The sequence below is a fragment of the Lacerta agilis genome, chromosome 2, assembly GCF_009819535.1.
Source record: "Lacerta agilis isolate rLacAgi1 chromosome 2, rLacAgi1.pri, whole genome shotgun sequence".
NCBI classification, from domain to species: domain Eukaryota; kingdom Metazoa; phylum Chordata; class Lepidosauria; order Squamata; family Lacertidae; genus Lacerta; species Lacerta agilis.
The window spans coordinates 18,311,377-18,333,408 of record NC_046313.1 but is presented as its reverse complement, the minus strand read 5'-3'; the positions used below and the strand labels follow the sequence as shown (position 1 = coordinate 18,333,408).

General features: G+C 43.3%; 1 protein-coding gene across 8 annotated transcripts in view; it reads right to left on the bottom strand.

Annotated features, from left to right (window-relative positions):
- Positions 1 to 411: 411 nt before the first annotated feature.
- RHBDL3 (rhomboid like 3) overlaps positions 412 to 22,032 on the bottom strand; it is a 121,418-nt gene continuing 99,797 nt past the window's right edge. For all 8 annotated transcript variants that reach the window (XM_033138759.1, XM_033138763.1, XM_033138761.1 and 5 more), the window contains 4 exons: positions 21,200 to 21,312; positions 11,882 to 11,982; positions 3,670 to 3,730; positions 412 to 1,609 (listed from right to left, as the gene is read on the bottom strand). In XM_033138759.1, coding sequence (XP_032994650.1) covers positions 1,338 to 1,609; positions 3,670 to 3,730; positions 11,882 to 11,982; positions 21,200 to 21,312 — 547 coding nt within the window. In that variant the 3' untranslated portion in view covers positions 412 to 1,337. The remainder of the gene's footprint in view (positions 1,610 to 3,669; positions 3,731 to 11,881; positions 11,983 to 21,199; positions 21,313 to 22,032) is intronic.

Sequence of the window (22,032 nt, the reverse complement as noted above, 5' to 3'; positions counted from 1 at the left end):
TACTCAGTAGGAAGCCCCACTGAGTATAGGACTGTATCTAAAGTACACCTGCAAAATTCACAAAGCAGCATTGCAGTCTGGATGGCTATTTTTCAAAACACATGAGGCAAAGGAACCACATCCACATTTTCCAAATAAGAACTGCGTAGAAATGTTTGTTAGGGATGTGACTGCATATGTCTCCCTAGGTTGCAAGAACAACGCCCCAAAAATCAAAGGGGCTGTAGAGTTGTGGTCTCTTGCCTTGTCCAGTGCTATAGACGGGAGATGAAACATCCATTATATGCTCTGTGCGCTGAAATGTTCTGGAATAGCATGATTGAAATAAGAAACATCTAGCAACCCCTTCCCAGTCAGCAAGCAGAACTTGCTTTTTTAAAGAATGTGTAGGACCAAGGAAGAAAATAAGAGGCCAGAAGAAAATAGCATGATTGTCCACAAAAAAATACAAAATATTCAAGTGGTCCGCAAAGTATTCAAGAATGAAAACCCAGTCACAAACTGTGAATATCTAATTAAATATGCAGTCGTATTTAGCAACCAGGTTAAAGCACTTTCAAATCTTTCTGTGCAATTTGGTTTGTCCTTTAGTTGAGAAGTGGCCTCTACCACTGGCAAGTTGTGAACCCATATACGCTGAACCCCCTGGAAGATTTCTGTAAGACTTGCTCCTCTTAACAAGACAGCAGACTTGAGGAACTGTCCATGTTTACTGGGCATCAGCAGTGGCACTAAAGAACAGCCTGACCCGTCAAGCCAAGCATCCTTGGCTGAGTGCCCTTTTAGTTAAAGGAAGGAAGAGCTTTTCCCTCATAGCCTGATGGATGGCTATTGTAAATTAAGAGTATGGTAGAAGATTAACCTGGAAAAATGTAGGCAACCCAAACAAAATTTCACTATGTGCATTAGCATTCACCAGTATGTGGTGTTAAGTGTCCTGTTACACAAATATAGGGCTGAATTGTCAGCCTTTTAATCATGAAAGCAACACCAAGCTACTTGCATGATCAACGGATACAAGGCCTGGTCCTTATGGACTACGGCGATACCTGCAAATCTCCATGCCCAAATCTTCTTCCAAACAAGTTTCTATTGGCCAGTCCCTGCTTAGGTCACCGTTTTCCAATAATATGGTCACATCCTAGCCATGCAGCATATAGTCCCCCCTCAACTTGTGCCATTTCAGAAGATGGATTTGCTTATATCCTGTGATATTCATACAAAAATAAACCCTCCGTTTCAATCCCACCCCACCTCACCCCAACCCCCGCCCTTGAAATGGAGCTGGCAGATGGGAAGTTATCCGTTTGTCCTTGAGAGTCCCTCGACCCAGGATCTCAAGGAGGTGGAGGTAGTTTCAGGTCCAACAGGCTATAGGCGAAAATGTTCCAGAAGATGGCAAAGAGAACAAACACCACGTACATGGAGACAAAGATCCACCATAAGGACTGGTCTTGGAGTCTCTGCTCATAGTTCCTTAGGATGACTACGCCTAGGGTGATCCCAACAGCAACGCCCCCAAGGTGGGCGACAAAACTTGGGTGTGGGCATGGAGGGTAAGCGGATGGGTAGAACCTCAGCCACACAGCTCTTCCAAATTCAAAGCTCACTGGAAGAGAGGAGAAATGAGAGGTCACTGGTCTTTAAAGTGCTTCTAGGTTGTTTTCCAGGTATTTCAATATATTTTGGCAGTTCTGTTTTGAAATTATTATTTTTCATAATGATCAATGAGAAAATCCAAAGTGTTTAAATATAATTGTGCACTGTTGTGCAACATTTTGTTTGCTACGATAAGATCCTTATAATACTATTATGAACCCAGTTTTAATATTTCTGTAAATAGCTACATCGAACATTTAAATATTTCTACAAATCCTAAAGCAAAAAAAAGGTATCACTTCCCCACTTATTGTACCATTTCATCTGTACTTGCTACTTTGAAATTTCCTCAGTGAAGAACATTGATGGGTTCACAAAGTTTTGCACTTGAATATAAACAAACACTGTTGCTCCATGTAAAAATGTTTTCTTGCAGTCTCCCCTTTTCACCAGATTTGTTAACTTCATCATGTATGCCATACCCCAGGCAAAGTTTCAAATTGTTCTCAATTACTGTTTTTATTTTACTTCCAATTGCATAGGCTTTCTGCTCTGTTGTTTGCTGGCCTGGGCTCCTGGGAGGAAAGGCAGGATAGGATATAAACAGACAAACAAACAAATAAACAAACTTGGTTCCTCTGCACACCCTGAAGAGGTTCAGTTTGACAGCAGCAACCAAGGGCATAACAAGCACTGTGTGCAACATGGGGCAGCTACCAAAAGCAGCACACCTACCTGCCATTTTCTCATATAACAAGCAATTACACCTGGAAAACGTTGCGATAAGTCAGCCATACAGTCTGTTTCCCTGCTGGCATCCTCGCGATGAAGCGAGGTTGTCATCATAGCTGAAGCAGATGCTTCCAGCTCTTGACTTAAGTTGTTTGAACAATTTTCTATTCCCCAAAATCAATAACCATCTTTCAAAAAGGAGAAGAAGAGGATGCCATCATGACACCGGGAACAGAACTGTACTGTACAGAATGTTACAGAGGCTAATGGGAGAGAGCTCGACACAGGAATGCTGGTTTTGGCGACTGCCCCGTATGGTTCATAAGGTTGCATTTGCCCCCAAGAAGCACGAAACTCTCCGATCCAGATGTGTGCTTCACTCTTTGCAGGGCCAGAACCAAAACGAGTGATAATGACTACACGTGAAACTCGAAAAATTAGAATATCGTGGAAAGGTTCATTTCTTTCAGTAATTCAACTTAAAAGGTGAAACTAATGTATGAGATAGACTCATGACATGCAAAGCGAGATATGTCAAGCCTTTATTTGTTATAATTGTGATGATTATGGCGTACAGCTGATGAGAACCCCAAATTAACAATTTCAACTTTGGGGTTTTCATCAGCTGTACGCCATAATCATCACAATTATAACAAATAAAGGCTTGACATATCTCGCTTTGCATGTCATGAGTCTATCTCATATATTAAACTCCAGTAGTTAATAAAAACAATTGCTTACATAAATGGACTTTTCCACGATATTCTAATTTTTCGAGTTTCACCTGTACTACAGCCAATAAAAGGTTTAAAAAGGCAAATGACTCCTGGACAGTTAAGTCCAGTCAAAGGCAACTATGGGGTTGTGGCGCTCATCTCACTTTAGGCCGAGGGAGCCGGTGTTTGTCCACATACAGCTTTCTGGGTCATGTGGCCAGCATGAGTAAACCGTTTCTGGCACAACACCATGGCGGAAACCAGAGCGCACAGAAACGCCGTTTACCTTCCTGCCACAGCGGTACCTATTTATCTACTTGCACTGGCATGCTTTCAAACTGCTAGGTGGGCAGAAGCCGGGACAGAGCAATGGGAGCTCACCCAGCCGCAGGGATTCGAACTGCCGACCTTTTGATCGGCAAGCCCAAGAGGCTCAGTGATTTAGACCCCAGCACCACCCGCGTCAATATTATGCCTCCCAATGTGTCAATGCAATTTACAGATAAGAAGGCTACTTAGATGGGAAATGTGTGGGACATTTAGATCCTAAAAGGAGGTGCAGTAAAGATGAATTTAAAATGACAACAACCTAGGCACATATCATGCATATGAGGATACTTACTACAGATCAAGGCAACAGCCATGCGCAACAGCTTGAATTGGCACTTCATTCCAGACCAGTTCTGGGGGAAAGAGAGGAGAGTGGAGTCAACAATCTCAAATTAAGTGTTTCACATGCTGAGAATCTGGAGGTAGGTATGAATCTAAAGTACCCAGTGGGCTCTCTCCTACCCCCTCCCACCCAATGCCAGCGAACTAGCTTCCCTGCAGCTTCTGCAGCCTTTTGGTATACTCTCAATTCACTGGGCTTCAGGGCAGAGAGAAACAAAATCAAAGATTAGCTTTCTGAAGCCAATCAATTCCGCCTGCTTCTTAAGTCAGCAGCAATGCTGGCCAGAAGAGGGAGATGTTTTAAAACAAACGGGAGGGGAATGCCAGTTTAATCCCCCCTGCAGCACACAACACTGCATAATTGCATGGGGTTTTGAATGCAATGGTAAATTTGTCGTCTACTCTTTAACAATTTCACAGATGAAAAGAAGGAGGACTCTGCTGCAACAGAATAGAGATTCAAATATGAGACTCTTGCCCTTAGGTATGGTTGAATCTGTCAATTTCAATTTCTCCCTGTTTCTCATTTTTCAGTTCACATGCCTGCAGCAATCTGCAATTTAGGAAAAAGTTCCTAATGAAACTTTAGCAGCAACTTAATGCAAAATTTCTCCTAATAAACACATTTCTTGTATGCCACTTTCAAGATTCTATGTATTTTCACAAGCAATTGTACCCAATATATACTCACTAATATATGCATTTTGTGCACATTGGCTGGGCAACTGCAGCACAAAACTGGAGAAGTAAAAATTTCAAAGGACATTTGTGCTTCAGTTCATATAAGGGTCTGAGAAGGGCAAATCAGGTAGATTTTCATTAAAATGCAAACAACATCACATTTGTCCCCAATCCCTATCTGCCCCAAATGGGTTTTTTATTTTTTATTTTTAAAATACATTATTCTGTGTTTCCTTTTATGGACAGAACAGCATTTTTATATAGAGCATCTTTAATGGGACTGATATCGTCAGTCTATGCAAATATCTCTCCTTTTCAATCTGTTACATGTTGCTCTCTCTCCCATCTACCTTCCCACTTGAAAGAAAAGGAACAACCTCAAGCATACACTGTGCTTTCCTAAGCAGGAAATTGGAAAGACCTTGTGGCACACAGCTTAGAAGTAGTGGAGGATCAATAAGAGAGCCCTGCTGAAAAGTAATGCAACCTGCAAAATTTAGAGGACGAGCTCAGTTCTCCAGGAAGAGAGACCGAAGGAAAGACTAATATTTAAGCACAGAGATGATGGGTTAGAATGGATAATGACCTTACAGATGTAGTTAAGGCACTTTGCTGAATAGGTATTTAGGTAAGAAAGCACTCACTTCATCACATGTTCAATATTTGCATGCCAAGGCAATAACTAGAGGTGCTTTACAGCATAGCCTTTCCAGAGTATGCAATCATGCTGACAATCTTCAGCATGGATTATGACTGGGGTAGCATCAGAAATGTTTATTCATCAGGCTTGTACATTGATAGCATTTTCTGTTGGTCAGCTCAGCAAAAGAATTCTACCTGTCAAAACACGGCAGGCTCCTTTGGGTATTAAATAACACATCATACATAACACAGTGCCTGATCCTCTGTCCCCTTATTTAGATGTATCTTGCACACATATTCTATAGCGCAGTGAAATCTGAATTCAACTGTGACAAGTGAGCAGTTATTACACATCAGCTGTGCTACTTGTGATCCATCCCCTGCCCCTACAGCCAGCTCCAGTGATTGTGAAAATTGCCACTAATTATATCTGTGACCTTGTGAGAATGTATCCAGGAAAAGCTACAACTGCGAGATCATTATTGCCCATTATTTAGGGAAATTGCAAACTGTAAGGGAAGAAAGAGAAATGAACATTCCAGCTCGTAACTTGCTCCGATGCAGAGGAGAATTTCTCATTTAGTTATTATGCGGCATCAAAGAAATACATGTTGGAATTGGTATCAGAAAGAGAGAAATTCTCAACCCTATGCATGGCTATTTGAAAGTAAGCCTCACTGACTTCAATGAGGCAAAGTTGTATAAGATTGCAGTCTTAAATATCTATCTCTTCTACCACTTTATATTATGTGTATCTCTAAAACATCGGCCAGCAGAACATACGTTGCAGTGCTGAGCAACATAACAGAAAACAGACAAATCCAGAGTTAGTAACCTCAATATATTTAAAGATCAGGAGCTAAGACTTGAAGCACCCAGCTTTCTTTTCTCCGACAGAAATCAATGCTACCATCTGTTTGTCCTTGACACTAGGCAATGCCACAAAATATTGGCTGATCCAAAGGCAAGCTTCTTGAGTGTTGATTCTCAATAATTTCAGTGGATCAGGAAAGTTGAACAAGCCATAGGGATTTTTCCAGGGTGGGGTGTTAGCAAAGCAAATTCTACAAACAAACAAACAAACAAACAAACAAACAAACAAACATGTATAACTAGCATCAGAAAACAGGTCTATCATTTCTGGTAGATCTGGAGACTGAGCTGTGTTGAGGCCTGGGTAGACCTGGCCTCTGATAAGCTTGTAGTCTAGGTCTGTTGCTCCATTGTTTCCCAGCAGGTAGATCTGTTGTTTATCTATGGGTGGACCTGACTGTCAGGTAACATCTTTCCACTTACCACTGGAACCCTCCATCCTTTTTCCCTGGCTCCCTTCATCTCCTCCAGCCCTTCACTAATTGCACTGCTGCTGCTGCAACAATCAACTACATTGTCCACTCCCCATTGCACTGATTTAAAAGACAGCTGCAAACCATAAACCAGCAACAATGGACTATAGCTTGAGATTGCCATACACTCCTTCCAGCAAAATGAGTATAACTCTTTTCAATAGAACTGGCACCAGAACTACCCAAGCTGCATTTCTGAAAGGCCCTCTGTAAGAATCAGTTATACTCAGTCTATTAACAGACACAGAAATGCCAGAAGATACCAACAGAACAGGGAAGAATTTGCTAGGTGTCACCACCAAAGGCATGGATCTTCTGCAATTCTGATTGCAGAATTCAGTATGTGGATTGCAGATTCCTTTACATTATTGCTTGCATTTTTAAGAATCCTTCAAAACAAACGTCAACCTCTCATGTTCATTGTTTCAATATATGTATGCTGGAAAATCCAGGCCTGGGAGCTCATGCCACCAATTTATGGGGAAATTACCAATGTCATGAAACAAGTTGGCTTTTTTATTTTTATCCTGTCCTTCCTCCAAGGAGCTCAGGGTGGCATTCAACTGGGATGGTTAGAAGGTAGCTCAGGATTTACTTCTAGATCTGCGGGTGCTTTATAGAACACCGGCAAGGGTTTCTGGCTCTCAAACGATCAGCCGTGGCAACAACAACATAACTTTTCCCACCTGAATGGGAGTGTTGAAATGAAGAAAGCTAACCAGGAGCAGAGTGTTGTGTGAAAGGACTATGAGGTTAGTTCTGGTACTGTACACAAATTCCTAGGCTCAGAATATGCTTAGAGGTACCCTGTTCTTTAATACTAACTATATGCCTAAGGACTGTTCAGTTCTGACACTCAACATTCCTTTAATCTTATGTATTTTGCACCAGGCCTCATTGATGGATCTCAGGGTTCTAGTTAAAAAAACAAAGTCATGAATCAGAGCATCTACTGTGAGCACAGAGTACACTGAAACAGGCTTGGCTTCAGAACAAAAAAACAAAACAAAACCCAACAACCTAGTAATACAGATGTGACAAATCATCACCCCAGAAATTTTTTCACAAGGCACTTCACAAAACTTTAAAGTCTCTGGCTAGGCCTGTGGTAGACTCATTTTTCTTTTATGAACAAAGCTCTGGGTAAGATGCGAGGGCTAACCAAGCAAAATATTACAGATCAATAAATCTGAGCTTAAGAACCCAGAGATGAAAAATCAATAAATTTTATGTGCACTCTGGGGGTGGGGTCTGACAAGATGCACACACACTCATGGACATAGATCTGATGAGTTCTTCAATTTCCTTTTTTTATTGCACAAGCCCTGACAGTTTTATAACTTTATCCAAATCTCCTCACTTCCTCTCCTTCTTCCTCCCGAGAGGACAGTTTTAATCTCCCTCTTTCTATGGGGGCAGATGAACACAGTTGGGGTGCAATTAGTTGTTCAGTGCCAGGTGTTTCGTGTTAATAGTCCCCAGGGAATGTGAAGATACCGTAAGTCAGATAAGCAGATGGCAAGAGATGCTTTTTTTGTGAGCCTTTCCAGCATTTGTCGACCTCTGAAGACTCCCTAACAGGTCCCTAAAAAAATGTGAAGATGAGAGCAGCACAAACATTATAGGCAGGCTCCAAATGTGTCACAGAGCTTTGTATATGTCTACAATACACAGCCAAAGTCTTGGTTAGCAGCCGAGCTGATCCTTAGCCATGGTAGTTGACTATCAGGGAGTTCAAATATTATATGTTTGGGTTCATTTTAGGATGGATGAATCTTCCAATTTTAGTCTCAGTTTCTAATTTTCCCAACCGTTAAGTTTCGCTTGCCCAATTTCAAAATACATTTGCAATTGAAAACAACAGCTGGGTTTTACAAAAACATCTCTGCATCTGATCACTCGGGGTGGGGGTGGGGTGGAATACATGTTCGCAAACTTAGGACAACTGTCTTTGAGGAAAAGGATTTTCATAAAGCTAGTTCAGGGCAATGCTTTTAAGGTCTACAAAATTTGTAACAAACCACAACAGAACTGGAAATAACAGTTGGCAAAAACAGCAAAAGAATTCAGGTCTACAGGTGATTGAAAATATTTTGCAGGGCTGGCTTCTCCGTTAGAATGACAATGGAATAGTCTTAGTATAAGGTTATTTCTGGATAGTTTTATATCCCGCAGAGATTACGAAAGATTATGGGATCAGGAGTATTTGCTGGAAAGGATGTCGTGGGAAGGGAACTTACATTCACATCTAGTGGGTCTGCCCTCAAATACAAACATACCTGGTAGAAGTCATGCATGTTAGTTGTACTATAGCAGGTTTTTGCTTACAGGACTTTCCTTTAGTTTTTTAAGATCTTGCAAAAATGAAAGATCGGGATTTTATTCAAAGCGTATCACTGCAAATATATTGCACTTAATTTGGCCCAGGAAAGACTTTGAAATACCAAATGTTGGTGAATTAGCAAGATCTGGGAGATTATAGTTATAGAACCAAACAAAACATGTTTTATTAAACTGAGAATGGCCAGAATTTCTGGTGATACACTTAAAGTTACTTGGGAGACTGACTTATCCCCTATATACCCAGTAGGCCACTATGGGAGTCTTTATCCTACAAGTTTCAAATATCTCAGAAGCTTGCTCTACAATAACTCTATGAAGGGCTTTCAGGGTGGTTGCCCCATTCTGTGGAATAGCATTTCTGTTGAGAGGTGACAGGTTCACTCTGCAGTTTCTGGAAACAGTTGAATATATTTTTTGTTCCTACAGGCTTTCCCAGTTGTATAAATGGGCCTGTGCCATGGGTGTCTATTTTGTATTGTATTGCTTTGTTTTTATTGTATCTGTTTTTTGTGAGCTTTTTTAAAACAAGTTTTCATTTCATTTTGCAATGTATTTTGCAATATATTTCATTTTGCAACAAGAACTATTACAAACTCATTGACTATCTTTGCATTGTTCACCCATAACAGCATTCAAGGTCTCGCGAAAGAAAGGGAGATACATCGCCACACCATGCAAATCCCATACAAAAATAAACTCTAATCAAGGAGATCTCTGCAAAGGCCACCATGAGACTGTGAGGAAGTCCTTGTCTGCTCTTCCTGTCTCAGTACTCAGTACATCAATCAGCTCGAGGTGTTTGTGTAGAAGGTGATTAATAAAATAATAATTATTAATAGCAATAATAATGAAGTAAAAATATTTGTTAATATTTTGCTGAGGAAGAACACAGCAAGAACACCCCCATATCATTTGTACTGGACACTGAGGTCCAGCTCCGAGGGCCTTTTGGCGGTTCCCTCCCTGCGAGAAGTGAGGTTGCACGGAACCAGGCAGAGGGCCTTCTTGGTAGCGGTGCCCACCCTGTGGAACACGCTCCCATCAGATGTCAAGGAGATAAGTAACTATATAACCTTTAGAAGACACCTGGGGGCAGCCCTGCATAGAGAAGCTTTTTAAGGTTTAATGTTTTATTATGTTTTTATATATGTTGGAAGCCGCCCAGAGTGGCTGGGGCAACCCAGTCAGATGGGTGGGGTCCAAATAATAGATTATGATGATCAAGAATGAATTCCAGATGTGTTTTTTTTATAAAAAAACTGGGATTGGTATGGATAGGCTGTGAATATTCTGTTAAGTCTCTACATACTGTAAACTAACAAAATATTAATAAGGATGATTTTATTTTTGGAACCACGGAGATCAGGTTTAGAATGTGACTCCATGGAGAAGGGTACCTCTAAGAAGCAGGCATGATGCAATGTGGGACTGACATCATGCATATTTAAGAAAACCACACGGCTCTCGGCGGTCCCACCAGCACTTTCACATCTGTAGTACAGAACAGAGGAGTGCCAGCATCTATGGACTGTGGCGAAGTGTGATTTGTGCCCTGGATATGAATCTGACAAGTCTCAAAGACCACCATGCAGATATGCCTCTAGGCTAATGATTCAGGCAGTGAGGGAAATTGCTGGAGAATGCTCCCATCTGTGTCTTACAGTGCTCATGGGTTTTGTCTATAAATTACTCCAGCCATTGAACAACCTCCCCCCCCCAAACCTTTGCTTCTTTTCTTCTAAACTAATTTTCTTTTACGCAGTTCTCCGCAGAGATAAGTAACATACTCAAAAGGCTCAGGGTGCTGCTATTAAATATTGCATTTTCTCCTCCACTCTTTATTTTCATGCATCTTTATTTAGTTTATTTCCCCCCCTTTATTACTTCCCGTCGGGTGAAATGCCTTATTGCTTGCTCTTCGTTTATTTATTTGCAGGAACATTTCATTCTGCAGCCAAGGACGTTTTTATTTCTTGCAGCTACCCAGAGGCACTCAGGGAAGCAAAAAGATTCCAGCGAACCTTTTCTCCCACAAGCAAACGAAAAAGCGTTAACGAAAAGATGAGCACTGACATAAATGGGATGCAGCAACAAATGCAGAAGATCATTTTCATTATGGAAGATTTCCCCTCATCAGCATTAAGTGAGGACGCTTTGTTTCAAATGCCAGAACTGGGTAATGTGAGAAGATTCTACAGCCAAGCATGAACAACATAGACTCTTGTGGCATCATAAACTAACACATCTATTACGGTATAAGCTTTTGATGGGATGCTGTACACGAATAACCATATGTGCCACTCTAAGAAAACTTGTGTGAAACAGAAAGGTGACAAAAGTAATTCGCACAATTTGAAACAGACATGTGGGCATACCAGAGCTACAGGGTTTGGTCCGCTAATCTGTTCCCACTGATTAATTAATTAATTAATTTTATTAGATTTATCTGCCACCCTTCATCAAAAGATCTCAGGGTGGTTCACAAGATAAAAATACAAGGGGGGGGAAGCACAAATAAACAGTTAAAACAGAAACAACAAAACAATAGTCCACCCCAAACACATTTAAAAGGACGTAGAATATTAATCAGCCAAAGGCCTGGTTGAAGAGGAACGTTTTCACCTGGCACCTAAAATATATATATAATGAAGGTGCCAGGCGAATCTTCCCGGGGAGAGCATTCCACAAACATCCTGCATTTTCATTCATAAACGGAACACTGACAAAAGCTGGAGCATTTCTGGAAGTCAGCCTAAACACAGAAGCCTCCCCCCTTAATTCCTTGTCTGTAATTCATAGCTCTGTGCTGTGGTCGTACACTCAGACAAGGGTTTGTGGTTCTCGTCTTTGCTGCCTATACTTTGCGAAGGCAATTTGGTGCAGCCAATAATGCTGAAGACCCTTTCTTTGGGGCTTCCCGCAGGCATCTGGTTGGCTACCGTGAGAACAGGATGCCGGACTAGATGGGCCATTGTCCGCTGGCACTTCTAATGTTCTTAAAAGCTTAATGAAGAGAAAGTAACAACCGCAGCAGTTGGCTGTTCCTAATACTGGAGCAGCTTGGATTCAAAGCAGCAATTCCGTCCAATGAAGTCATGCCATTCCTGGTCTCTAACTCAAATTGTTATCACGACTTAGTCTAGTACTTACCATTACTATGTTGGCTAGGTGAGCAGATATCAGGGCGTATACGCCTCCAGATGAGCCCACGACAGGTGCAGTCATATCAGCAATAGACACTGCCAAGGAACCTTAGAGAAAGAGAAAAGGAGAGGGGAAAAACTTTTATTGCAAAAGCGTAGCTAAGCAAAGGAGTCAATCTTCCTCTCTTTTTTTTTTGCACATGAAGTTCTCAGAAAAAGGGGCATTTACAGATCATCACAAAACCTTGCTAAGCAAAAGAGCTGACCCTCTCCCTCTTTTTTGCACGTGGAAAGGGCACCTACAGATTATTTTATTGTTGTTTATTTATTCGGAGCATTTGTTAACCTGCTTTTCAGCTAACGAAAAAGAAAACCCTCAGGGTGGCTTATGTACAATAAAACAATATAGTCCCAGGCTGCAGGCTCACCATCTAATAAACATGACACACAAGAGAAAAGGGACAGGAAGTGGGAAAGAAGCAAACCCAGGCATCCATTCTTAAACAGAACTTCTTATAAAGGGCCAGCTGGCATAAAAACATTTCGTGGGCAGGAGGTGCCTGATGGTGCCGGTCTTTTGGCTAAGCTGATGGAATGAGTGCTGTTTCTCATCTCTCCCACTGAGGCAGCCTTATGGAATAGATGCTGTCAGGTGGCAGCTGAGGGTTGAGTAAGATTACCATAGCGCTATGCAGTAACTATACTGTTGTTACTCGGTTATTGTGACGGCTCCATGGGCGGAAGTCAGTGTTGTGCTATGGTGAATGCTCTGTCAGCGCATTTCAGATTGCCAGATGAAATGACCCCCCCCTCCACCTACAGCACGTAGTTCCAGGTGTTCTCCTGACCTCCCTTGAACCAATTCAGTTGCAGGGGTACCCCATTGCATAAGCAGAAGTCCTTGTGCAAGCTTTCCACCAACAGGACTTCTTAGGTGAATCCCGGGCCATGTATCTGACACCACTATAGGAAAAGTCTATTTTTCCAGCACAGAAACCAACTTCCCCACTTAGAGGTAGTTTCTGAAAAGGGTTAGACTGAAATCCACAAAGGATATGACCACCAATGGTATAGCCAAGTGGAATATCCATGTTCAGAAGCACTATATCTCTGATACTATTTATTTGTTTACATATTTATAATCCACACTGGTATAGAAATATATCAAGGTGGTATTCCACACACCAGAGACCAACAACACAGGACACAGTTATCACCACCACCTCTGTACTGTGACCTTTCTTGAAGCCTCTGGCTCAGAAACTGAGTGCTGGATTAGTAGGACATTTGTGTGATTCAGCAAGGCAATTTCTTACAATCTTAAAATTGTGTTGCTTAGAGAAGAGGGGTGTGTGTGTGTGTGTGTGTGTGTGTGTGTGTGTGTGTTTCTGACAGCCCAGTGTTCTGAACAAATACCTTTTCCTTGAAGAATTATATCATGTTTCTCCACAGTGGCCAATCAGAAACTCACAAGCTCCACAGAGCAGGATGAGGACCAATAGGCAGAAACCGTGGGGAAGCGGACAGTGGAACAGATTGCCTTAAGAAGGGATGGACTCTTCTTTGCAAAAGCCGGACAGCCATCTGCCAGGGTTGCTGCAGGGTTGCATCCTGCTATGCAGATCTTGCAACGAGAGCAGGGGGTTCAACTAGGTGATCTCTACAGTGACTTTCCACTCCGATTCTATGAAGCAGGATGTGACTAAATTATCTTTGGTGTGGTGCTAAGTATAATTTAATTGATTTGTATGTTGCCCAGATCCAAAGGTATGTGAAGCCACGCACAGAGGGTGCTGTGCACATTATGGAAAAGGGCACTGCCTCCACCCCTGCTCTTTGCTCACACACTGATTAAGTGACCGTAGTAATATATTTCATGGTGGGGGACCAATGGAGCACCCATGTCACCCAGACAACCACATTCCAAATCAGGCATAGACAAACTTGGCTCTCCAGATGTTTTGGGACTACAACCCCCATGATCCCTAGCTAACAGGACCAGTGGTCATGGATGATGGGAACTGCAGTCCCAAAACATCTGGAGGGCCGAGTTTGCCTATGCCTGTTCCAAATCATAGTAGGTGCTCCTGCTAGGAGAAGAATTATGGCCTCTCAGACCTCACTGCTGCATCAAGATTGTATTTTATCGGCAAGAGAACGTTTTGCTTATCACCTTCCTCATTAGGACTCCCCGTACTAAAAACGTGACTGCAAGTTAGCAGCTTCAGAATCAAACAGGTGGAGCAATGGCATCTCCTACTGCGGCCATAGCATCTTCAATCAATCTCAGTGAGGTGCGCATTGGGCTAACTTCAAAGCTTCCATTCATACAGATGCTCAAAAGGAAGAAATTGAAGGGACAGCACACAGTCAAATGTGGTATCATGTTCATGCAGGGAAAAGTCATGGAGGGAAACAAAGAAAAGAAAGAAAGAAAGAAAGAAAGAAAGAAAGAAAGAAAGAAAGAAAGAAAGAAAGGTTTTTTAATTGACTTTCCCTTCCCACCCTCATCTCACCCATGTTTCCTGGCATGAGCTATTGCAGTTTCGTTGCTCACAGTGCTCGCTGGTGCCCACTGAGGGTGGTAAGGCAGAAGGGACTGAATAGAATAGTATGTGAAGCCACAGCCAATGACAGGCAGAGTCAAATCAATCTAATTTTGTCCCTGTCTTCATCCCTGCTGAGTTCTACAAAGGCAGCACTGAGAGTAAGGAGGAGGAAGCTGACAGCAGTGCTGCTACCCCCTGGGCTGATTGTTAAGTAAGAAGGCAGGCAGGTAATGGCTGGCTAAGGACTGGCTGAAGCTGGTGAGGGCAGTGCCCCATTTGTCCTTAGGGACCAGCATCCACTGACAAGCTGGGAAGTGCTTGGCTCCAGCAGAGACACTGTGGCAGGTCCCCAGGGGGGCGTGGGGAGAGAATCAGGCCAGTCCTGCTTTCCAAGCCTAAATCATTTTGCTGATGGAGGAAAAGTACAAGGCGGTGACACTCCCCGACCCGCTTCCTCTTGCAGCCTTAAGACACTTGGGGAGGAAACTGGTCACATGGTCCCTGTGCATATTTGCATCCTAGGGGGAGGGATGAGACACTAGCCTAACTTCAAGTCCCAGCTGAGTGAGGCTTTGCACCTGTGCACTCTCTCTGTTCTGAGGGCTCCATGCAGCCCCATATCTACATCAGTTTTAGAGGTGGGGTGGGGAGGTTAAAACACACACCATTGTGCTTGTGTCTTCCAATCAGTAGAGCCTTGATCCAGGGTTCGTTTTGCTGAACACCATATCCGCTTTACAACTGCAGGGAGGCTACCTGTAATTTGCAAGGCTAGGGAACAAAACCAAATGAACTCGTGCAGCACCACGCACAAAAACCTACTGGGAACTTTTTGTGATTTGGGAACTTTTCTACTAATAACGGGAAGTGTGATAGATAGGTCCCTTGCAGTCATTATTTGAATTGCAGTCGCGTTTTGGAAATGCAATCACTGTTCCGAGACCTTCCAGCGCTTCCACGCAGACGGAGATTGTGCTTGTTTCCCAAAGTCTGCACACCTGACAAGTTAGATCAGAAGCAAAGAGCAGATGATGTAGAAAAATGGGCTGACCGCATGCTAGAAAGACAAGCTAACAGGCAGCTGATGCTATAGCTGCTGAAGGCCAAGCTACAAATCCCCCTTCACCATTTTTAAAAACAAACAAACAAAAAGTCACTGGAGCTTGCATTTAGTTGTGGAGGGTTATATTTCTATCTGTACCAAATTCCCCCCTTCAAGCTGCTTTACTCTGCACACACACAGAGAAAAAAGAGACACCCCTCCTCAGCCATCCTTCCTCCACTCTCAATTGCATCCTCCAGTGGCTTGGGGACAGGCCACCTGAAGGATCATCCCCTCCCATATATACTTGGCCAGGCCCTAAGATAATCTTCAGAGGCCTCTTCTCTGCCCCCCGCCCCATCACCACAAAATGAGGCGAGGCAGGCAGGTAGCTACTTATGAGAGGGCCTTTTCAGTGGTGGTGCCCTATTTATGGAATTCCCTACAGTACAGTCATACCTTGCAAGTCGAATGGAATCTGTTCCAGAAATCCGTTCGACTTCCAAAGCGTTTGAAAACTAAAGCGCAGCTTCTGATTGGCGACAGGAAGCTCCTGCAGCCAATCGGAAACTGCGGAAGCCCAGTCGGACGTTCGGCTTCCAAAAGAACATTCGAAAACTGGAACACTCACTTCTGGGTTTCGATCGTTCTGGAGCCGATTTGTTTGGGAGCCAAGGCATTCGAGATCCAAGGTACTACTATACAAAGAACCATTCCTTGCCTTCCGTTTTTCCTCTTCACTCTCTTCCTCCAGCCACATTTCCCCAGCCGGTGTCCAATCTTAATTCTCTTCCTTTTGCCTGTCTTCTATGTTGGAGCACCCATTTTTAACCGGGTTGTTGTTGTTGTTGTTTTAAATGAAGAGGCACATCTCACGTGTCCAGTCTTAACCATCCGGTTAACAATTGTGCATAAATATTTTTGCTTCCACCCTCCTGTATATTTACAACTGCGCTGTTTTTGTGTCCGCACTACTGCTGATGGCACCCACTCCTTTTTCTCCACTGCGAACAATTCGAAATTATTAAAGAAAATATTTTCACCCGCGTCCTGCAAAATCATTGGTTGGAAACCAAGAGATATTTTTCTCCCTATGATCTTTTCCTGGCAACTTCTTTTTTAGACCTGCTCGCTCCATCCTTTTAATGAGAAGGCAACGCACCTTCACCTGGCTTTTTAAAAATTCTTAGCATTTCCCTCCCACAATCTGACACAGTTAAAGCGGGGGGGGGGGCACAAAATCAGCTGACGAGAGGCAAAATATTTAGGGTGGATGGATTAAAGAGGAGGCGGGTAAGAATCAGACACACAGAGTTGGAAAACGAGAGAGAAGGAGTCAGAGACAGTGAGCACATATGTGACATTTTGCGAAGTAACAAAAGCAAAAGAGAGGGAGGACAGGTTCTTTCGCCCAGAACTTCGTACACTAAACCAGGCCTGCCAGAAATTGAATTACAACTCCCATCAGCCCCTGCAAGCAAGCCCAATGGCCAGGGATGCTGTGGGTTCTAGTCTAGCAATATCTGGAGGTTCCCCACACCTGATTGCATTTTGGATGGCCAGAGACACCGAGGATGAAAAGGGATGGGGAAGAGTTGGAATGGTACACATGTGAGCACACATGTAGGCTTCATTTCAGGCCTACTTCTCCCTGAATTGGTTTAGTTATGCCTGGGTTGTATCAGGCTGCCACAAAAACAGAAAACTAGCATAAGAGGATATATAATTGCCTTTCTCACTAATCACAGAATCATAGAGTTGGAAGGGACCGCAAGGGTTATCTGGTCCAACCACCTGCAATGCAGGAATCTCAGCTAAAGCATCCATGACAGATGGCCATCCAACCTCTGCCTAAAAACCTCCAGGAAGGAGAGCCCACAACCTCCCAAGGGAGACCGTACCACTGTCAAACAGCTCTTACTGTTAAAAAATAAATAAATTGCCGTATGTTTAGTTGGAATTTCCTTTCTTGAAACTTGAAGCCATTGGTTCAAGTCCTGCCCTCCAGAGCAGGAGAAAGCAAGCTTGTTCCCTCTTCCATGTGACAGTCCTTGAGTTATTTGAAGATGTCTATCACATCTCCTCTCAGTCTCTTCTTTTCCAGGCTAAACATACCCCAGCTCCTTCAATTGCTGCTCATAAGGCTTAGTTTCCAGACCCTTGGTAATCTTGGTTGCCCTCCTCTGCACACGTTCCAGCTTGTCAACGTCTTTCTTATATTGTGGTGGCCAGAACTGGACACAGTACTCCAGATGTGGTCTGACCAAGGCAGAACAGAGCGGCACTATTACTTCCCTTGATCTGGACACTATACTTCTGTGGATGCAGCCTAGAAGAGAATTAACTTTTCTTGCTGTTGCATCACATGGTTTACACATGTTAATCCTGTGTGGACTCGTACCACTGGCTGTGTCAGTCATGGGACCAGATACTCCAGATGCACTGAAAAGGACCTTCACTCTAATATGTTTATGGAGCACCCCCTCCCCCATTCCTAGCTTTCTAATCCAATTATGACATTTATGCTTCCCACCTCCATGTACTTCCTCATAACTCTTTTTTTTTTAATTGTTCTGTAAGACACACTTCTATTGCAGCTTTATTTGTTCATTGCAGCAAGACTTGCTATATAGGTAAGGACCAAGGCATGGGAGAGGGACAAATAGCTAAACCTGCCAATCACTGTCCCAGCCATCTCGCGACACCCTCCCTGCAGTTGCCTCTCACTCTCTCCTCTTGTTATAATTAGATTTGATCTATCATCAAGCCAGCTTCCTTCACCTCCAAACTGCAGAGGCGCAAGACGTGAATAACAAATGCAGTACAAATGTAAAAATCAATCAGTCCACGAAGATCTATCATCCCATAGATTCACCGGTCATTGGAAAGTTGCCATGCTGGGCCCTAACCAAAATCCTTCAGCTGACAATTACTGACACTGCGGTAAACAAAGGTAAAGCCAAATCGGATATATAGATTAAAAAATCACTCCTGGGTACTTTATACCTCAGGAAATCTCTTCACATGAAAAAAAGGGTAGTAAGCCCCAAAACTGCATTTATGGCCTTATAACTGATTCCCCCCCCCCAATAACTAATGCTTAATTATAGTAGTGCCTGATCCTGCACTCACTGTACAGCTCAACTGAGAAATGGGATCCTCCTTAATGAGGGTCCTGGTTGCACGCGGGCCCCTAAGGCACCCCTGCAGGGTGAGTTGTTGCTGGGCGTGGCCCAAGACTTAACAGTCGGGCCCTGGGATCACACCAGGCTGTTTGGGCCAATCAGGATGGACGGCGTGATTCTGGGGCCTATAAAAGTGGCAGCGTGACGTGATTGGGGGCACTTGCTTCGCGCTGCCGAACACGCTCCCTAATTTTAGGAGCTGCTGCTTTGGCCTTGCTTTGGATTGGGTCGCCTGTTTTGGAACAGGGGCTGGGTAGGAATTTTTCCATTTGGCAGATTGGCTGCAGCCACTTGGTTTTCGCCTACCCCCTCAGCAATCGGCACAACTTGGTAAGGTTTGGTGGTTAGGCATTGGCTTATTGAAATGTGTGGGAGGGGAGGTGCGGCCATCACCTGCCTTTCCAGAAATAGGGTATTCCGGTAAAGGAATCTGGGGGGTCCTGGATCTCATCCAAAGTCCGCTTGAGAGGGGCTAGGGCCATGCCAGGACCACAGGAACCCCGGGGTGAGCTTCGGTTGATCTCCATCAATGTTTCTCCCTCGTTTGGTGTTTACCCTTTCAGACTACCAGCCAGAGAGGCAGGAGTCAGTTATAGTCTGTTGCCAATGCCTAAGCCAATACCGCTCACTTTGCTGTAATCAATAAAGTTGTGGCCTAAAATTTTGCCCAATAACTTAAATGAAAATTATGTGTCAGTGTGTAGTTATTTACAGGGGAAGGGCTTCGGGGCCTCGAAGCACAAACACGGCACTAGGAAAAACTACAATAACTTTCTCAGTTACCAATAGTAATCCTGTTAATATATCTTCATTTGAACATACAACAGCTTAGAACTGGGGCAGGGGCACTGACCCCCCAAAATCCTGGGCCAACAGGCTCCCCTCCCAACTTTCACATTTTTAGTGCAAACCTCTGTGCTCATTTAACAAGCTTAGAATCACAGCAGTTAGCAAACAGGAACCTTGACAAGACAGAGGATCCTACTGCAGAGAGTTTTGTAGGCACACTTGAAACGGAGCCCATGTGCCTGGAGGTTGGGAGAAAAACTTGATTTGGTCCACATTTTAAAGTGGACCAACGCAATTTGCACTCCCTGAAACAATCAGCAAAACAATTCACAGCTATCCTTTGTAATTTGAACTTCTATGAATCTTGTGATGTAGGCAAACGACGTGTACAAAAATACATACATAGGTGAAAAGAACCTAACAGTGTATTATATTAGGGGGGAATGCTTGCAAAATGTATATATCAGACAAACTGCACATTAGAAGGAAAGCAAACAAAAGCGTTAGATTTTTTTAAATGTAGCTTAAAATTTTTTTACAAACTGATGCAGAACTGAACTTAATACTAGAAAAATAAGAAACTGAGAGAAAGCAAATTTGACAGATTTGTCCATTCACAATAGGGGCCAGTGTAGTCTGAAACATTCAGCTTGTAACAGTGCCTTCAAAGGAGGAACCATGATCACACCTTGACTAACTCTAGACTTGGTTCGATTTTACTTCCATGCAGTGTCACATTTTTAAAATTACTGCAACCAGTGATATTTTTCTAGAAAAAGAGGTGCCGGAGCTCACCGTGGATGCCTCTCTTGTTCTCTAAAAATGGCAATGGCACCCCCCTGAGAGGTGCCAGAACTGAGTAGGGGACGCGGGTGGCACCGTGGTCTAAACCACTGAGCCTCTTGGGCTTACCTATTGGAAGGTCGGTGGTTTGAACCCCTGTGACGGGGTGTTGCTCTGTCCCAGCTCCTGCCAACCTAGCATTCGAAAGCATGCCAATGCAAGTAGATAAATAGGTACTTCTGCGGTGGGAAGATAAACAGCATTTCCGTGCGCTCTGGCACTCGTCACGGTGTCCCATTGCACCAGAAGCAGTTTAGTCATGCTGGCCACATGACACGGAAAGCTGTCTGTGGACCAACGCCGGCTCCCTCGGCCTGAAAAGCGACATGAGTGCCGCAACCCCATAGTCGCCTTTGACTGCACTTAACAGTCCAGGGGTCTTTTACCATTTTAGAGCTGAGTTCTGGCAAGCTCCTGCTGCAAAATACCCCTGACTGCAACATTTACAGTGGTACCTCGGGTTACATGCACTTCAGGTTACATACACTTCAAGCTACAAACTCCACTAACCCAGAAATAACGCTTCAGGTTAAGAACTTTGCTTCAGGATAAGAACAGAAATCGTGCTCTGGCGGGGCAGCGGCAGCGGGAGGTCCCATTACCTAAAGTGGTGCTTCAGGTTAAGAACAGTTTCAGGTTAAGAACGGACCTCCAGAATGAATTAAGTACTTAACCAGAGGTACCACTGTATATAGTGTTGATAAGGACAACATTATGGTCACAAAAGATAAATAATCCCAGAAATCTAGGTAGTTGGAATGATGATCATAGCAATTATAAGTTCACCCACCCATATAACTCTGACCAAGGCAAATGATGGGCACCTTCTACCTTCTCTCACAAGAAACCTCAACCATGGAGATTAACCACAATTTCAGTATCAGCCAATATCAGGTTTATTCACTCATACAACATACCTGCTACAACTCCAGCAATGTAGACAAACCCGATCCTTGCAGCACCATGTACCATTTCAAGGGGGACTCCAACCAGAAGTTGAAGGACAACATTGAGTCCAAGGTGCTCTATCCTGGGGGAAATGGAAATAGCATTAAATGAATGAATGAATGAATTTCCTGCATTACAGGGGGTTGGATTAGATGACCGTCAGGGTCCCTTCCAACTTTACAATTCACTTTGGTACCAACAGATAAGTACAGAGCCTTTGTATAAATAAATAAGTCACCATCTTAGTGCCAGGGTTTTGGGTGGTTTTTCCCCCCCAAGTTTAATTTTATCTAGGTTAAAATAGATTATTTTTCCCTAAGTGGGGGGAAATGTCGTGATTCAGGTTTAATAACCCTGTCTTTAAACTATGTTAATTAGCAAAGTATATTTGCAAGCAGAACAATTAAGGATATTGCTTATAGCCTGGAAGACTCTGGTATAAATCTCAGCTCATCCCTGTTGGACAGCCTTAGGCAAGCCACCATCTCTTAAGATAAGCTAGAAAATGGCCCTCACAGTTCCAAGTAGTTAAGTAGCTACAAAACTTAACCAGCCTTGATTTACTGCCTTCTCCCACCTATTATAGCCAGGGTAGCGGGGAAAACCCACTGATTGTCATGTTAGCAAACCTAAAAGTGCCTTTGTACTCAGGATCATTTAGAATTGGGTTTGTTCATTTTTAATGGGGAAAACACCATTTAATTTGGAAAAAGATTTTAAGAATCCCTTATACAGAAGGAAGTAGAACGAGATGCAGGGTAGTGGTACATAAGAAAAATCATGGGAAGATGCCCAATGTTTT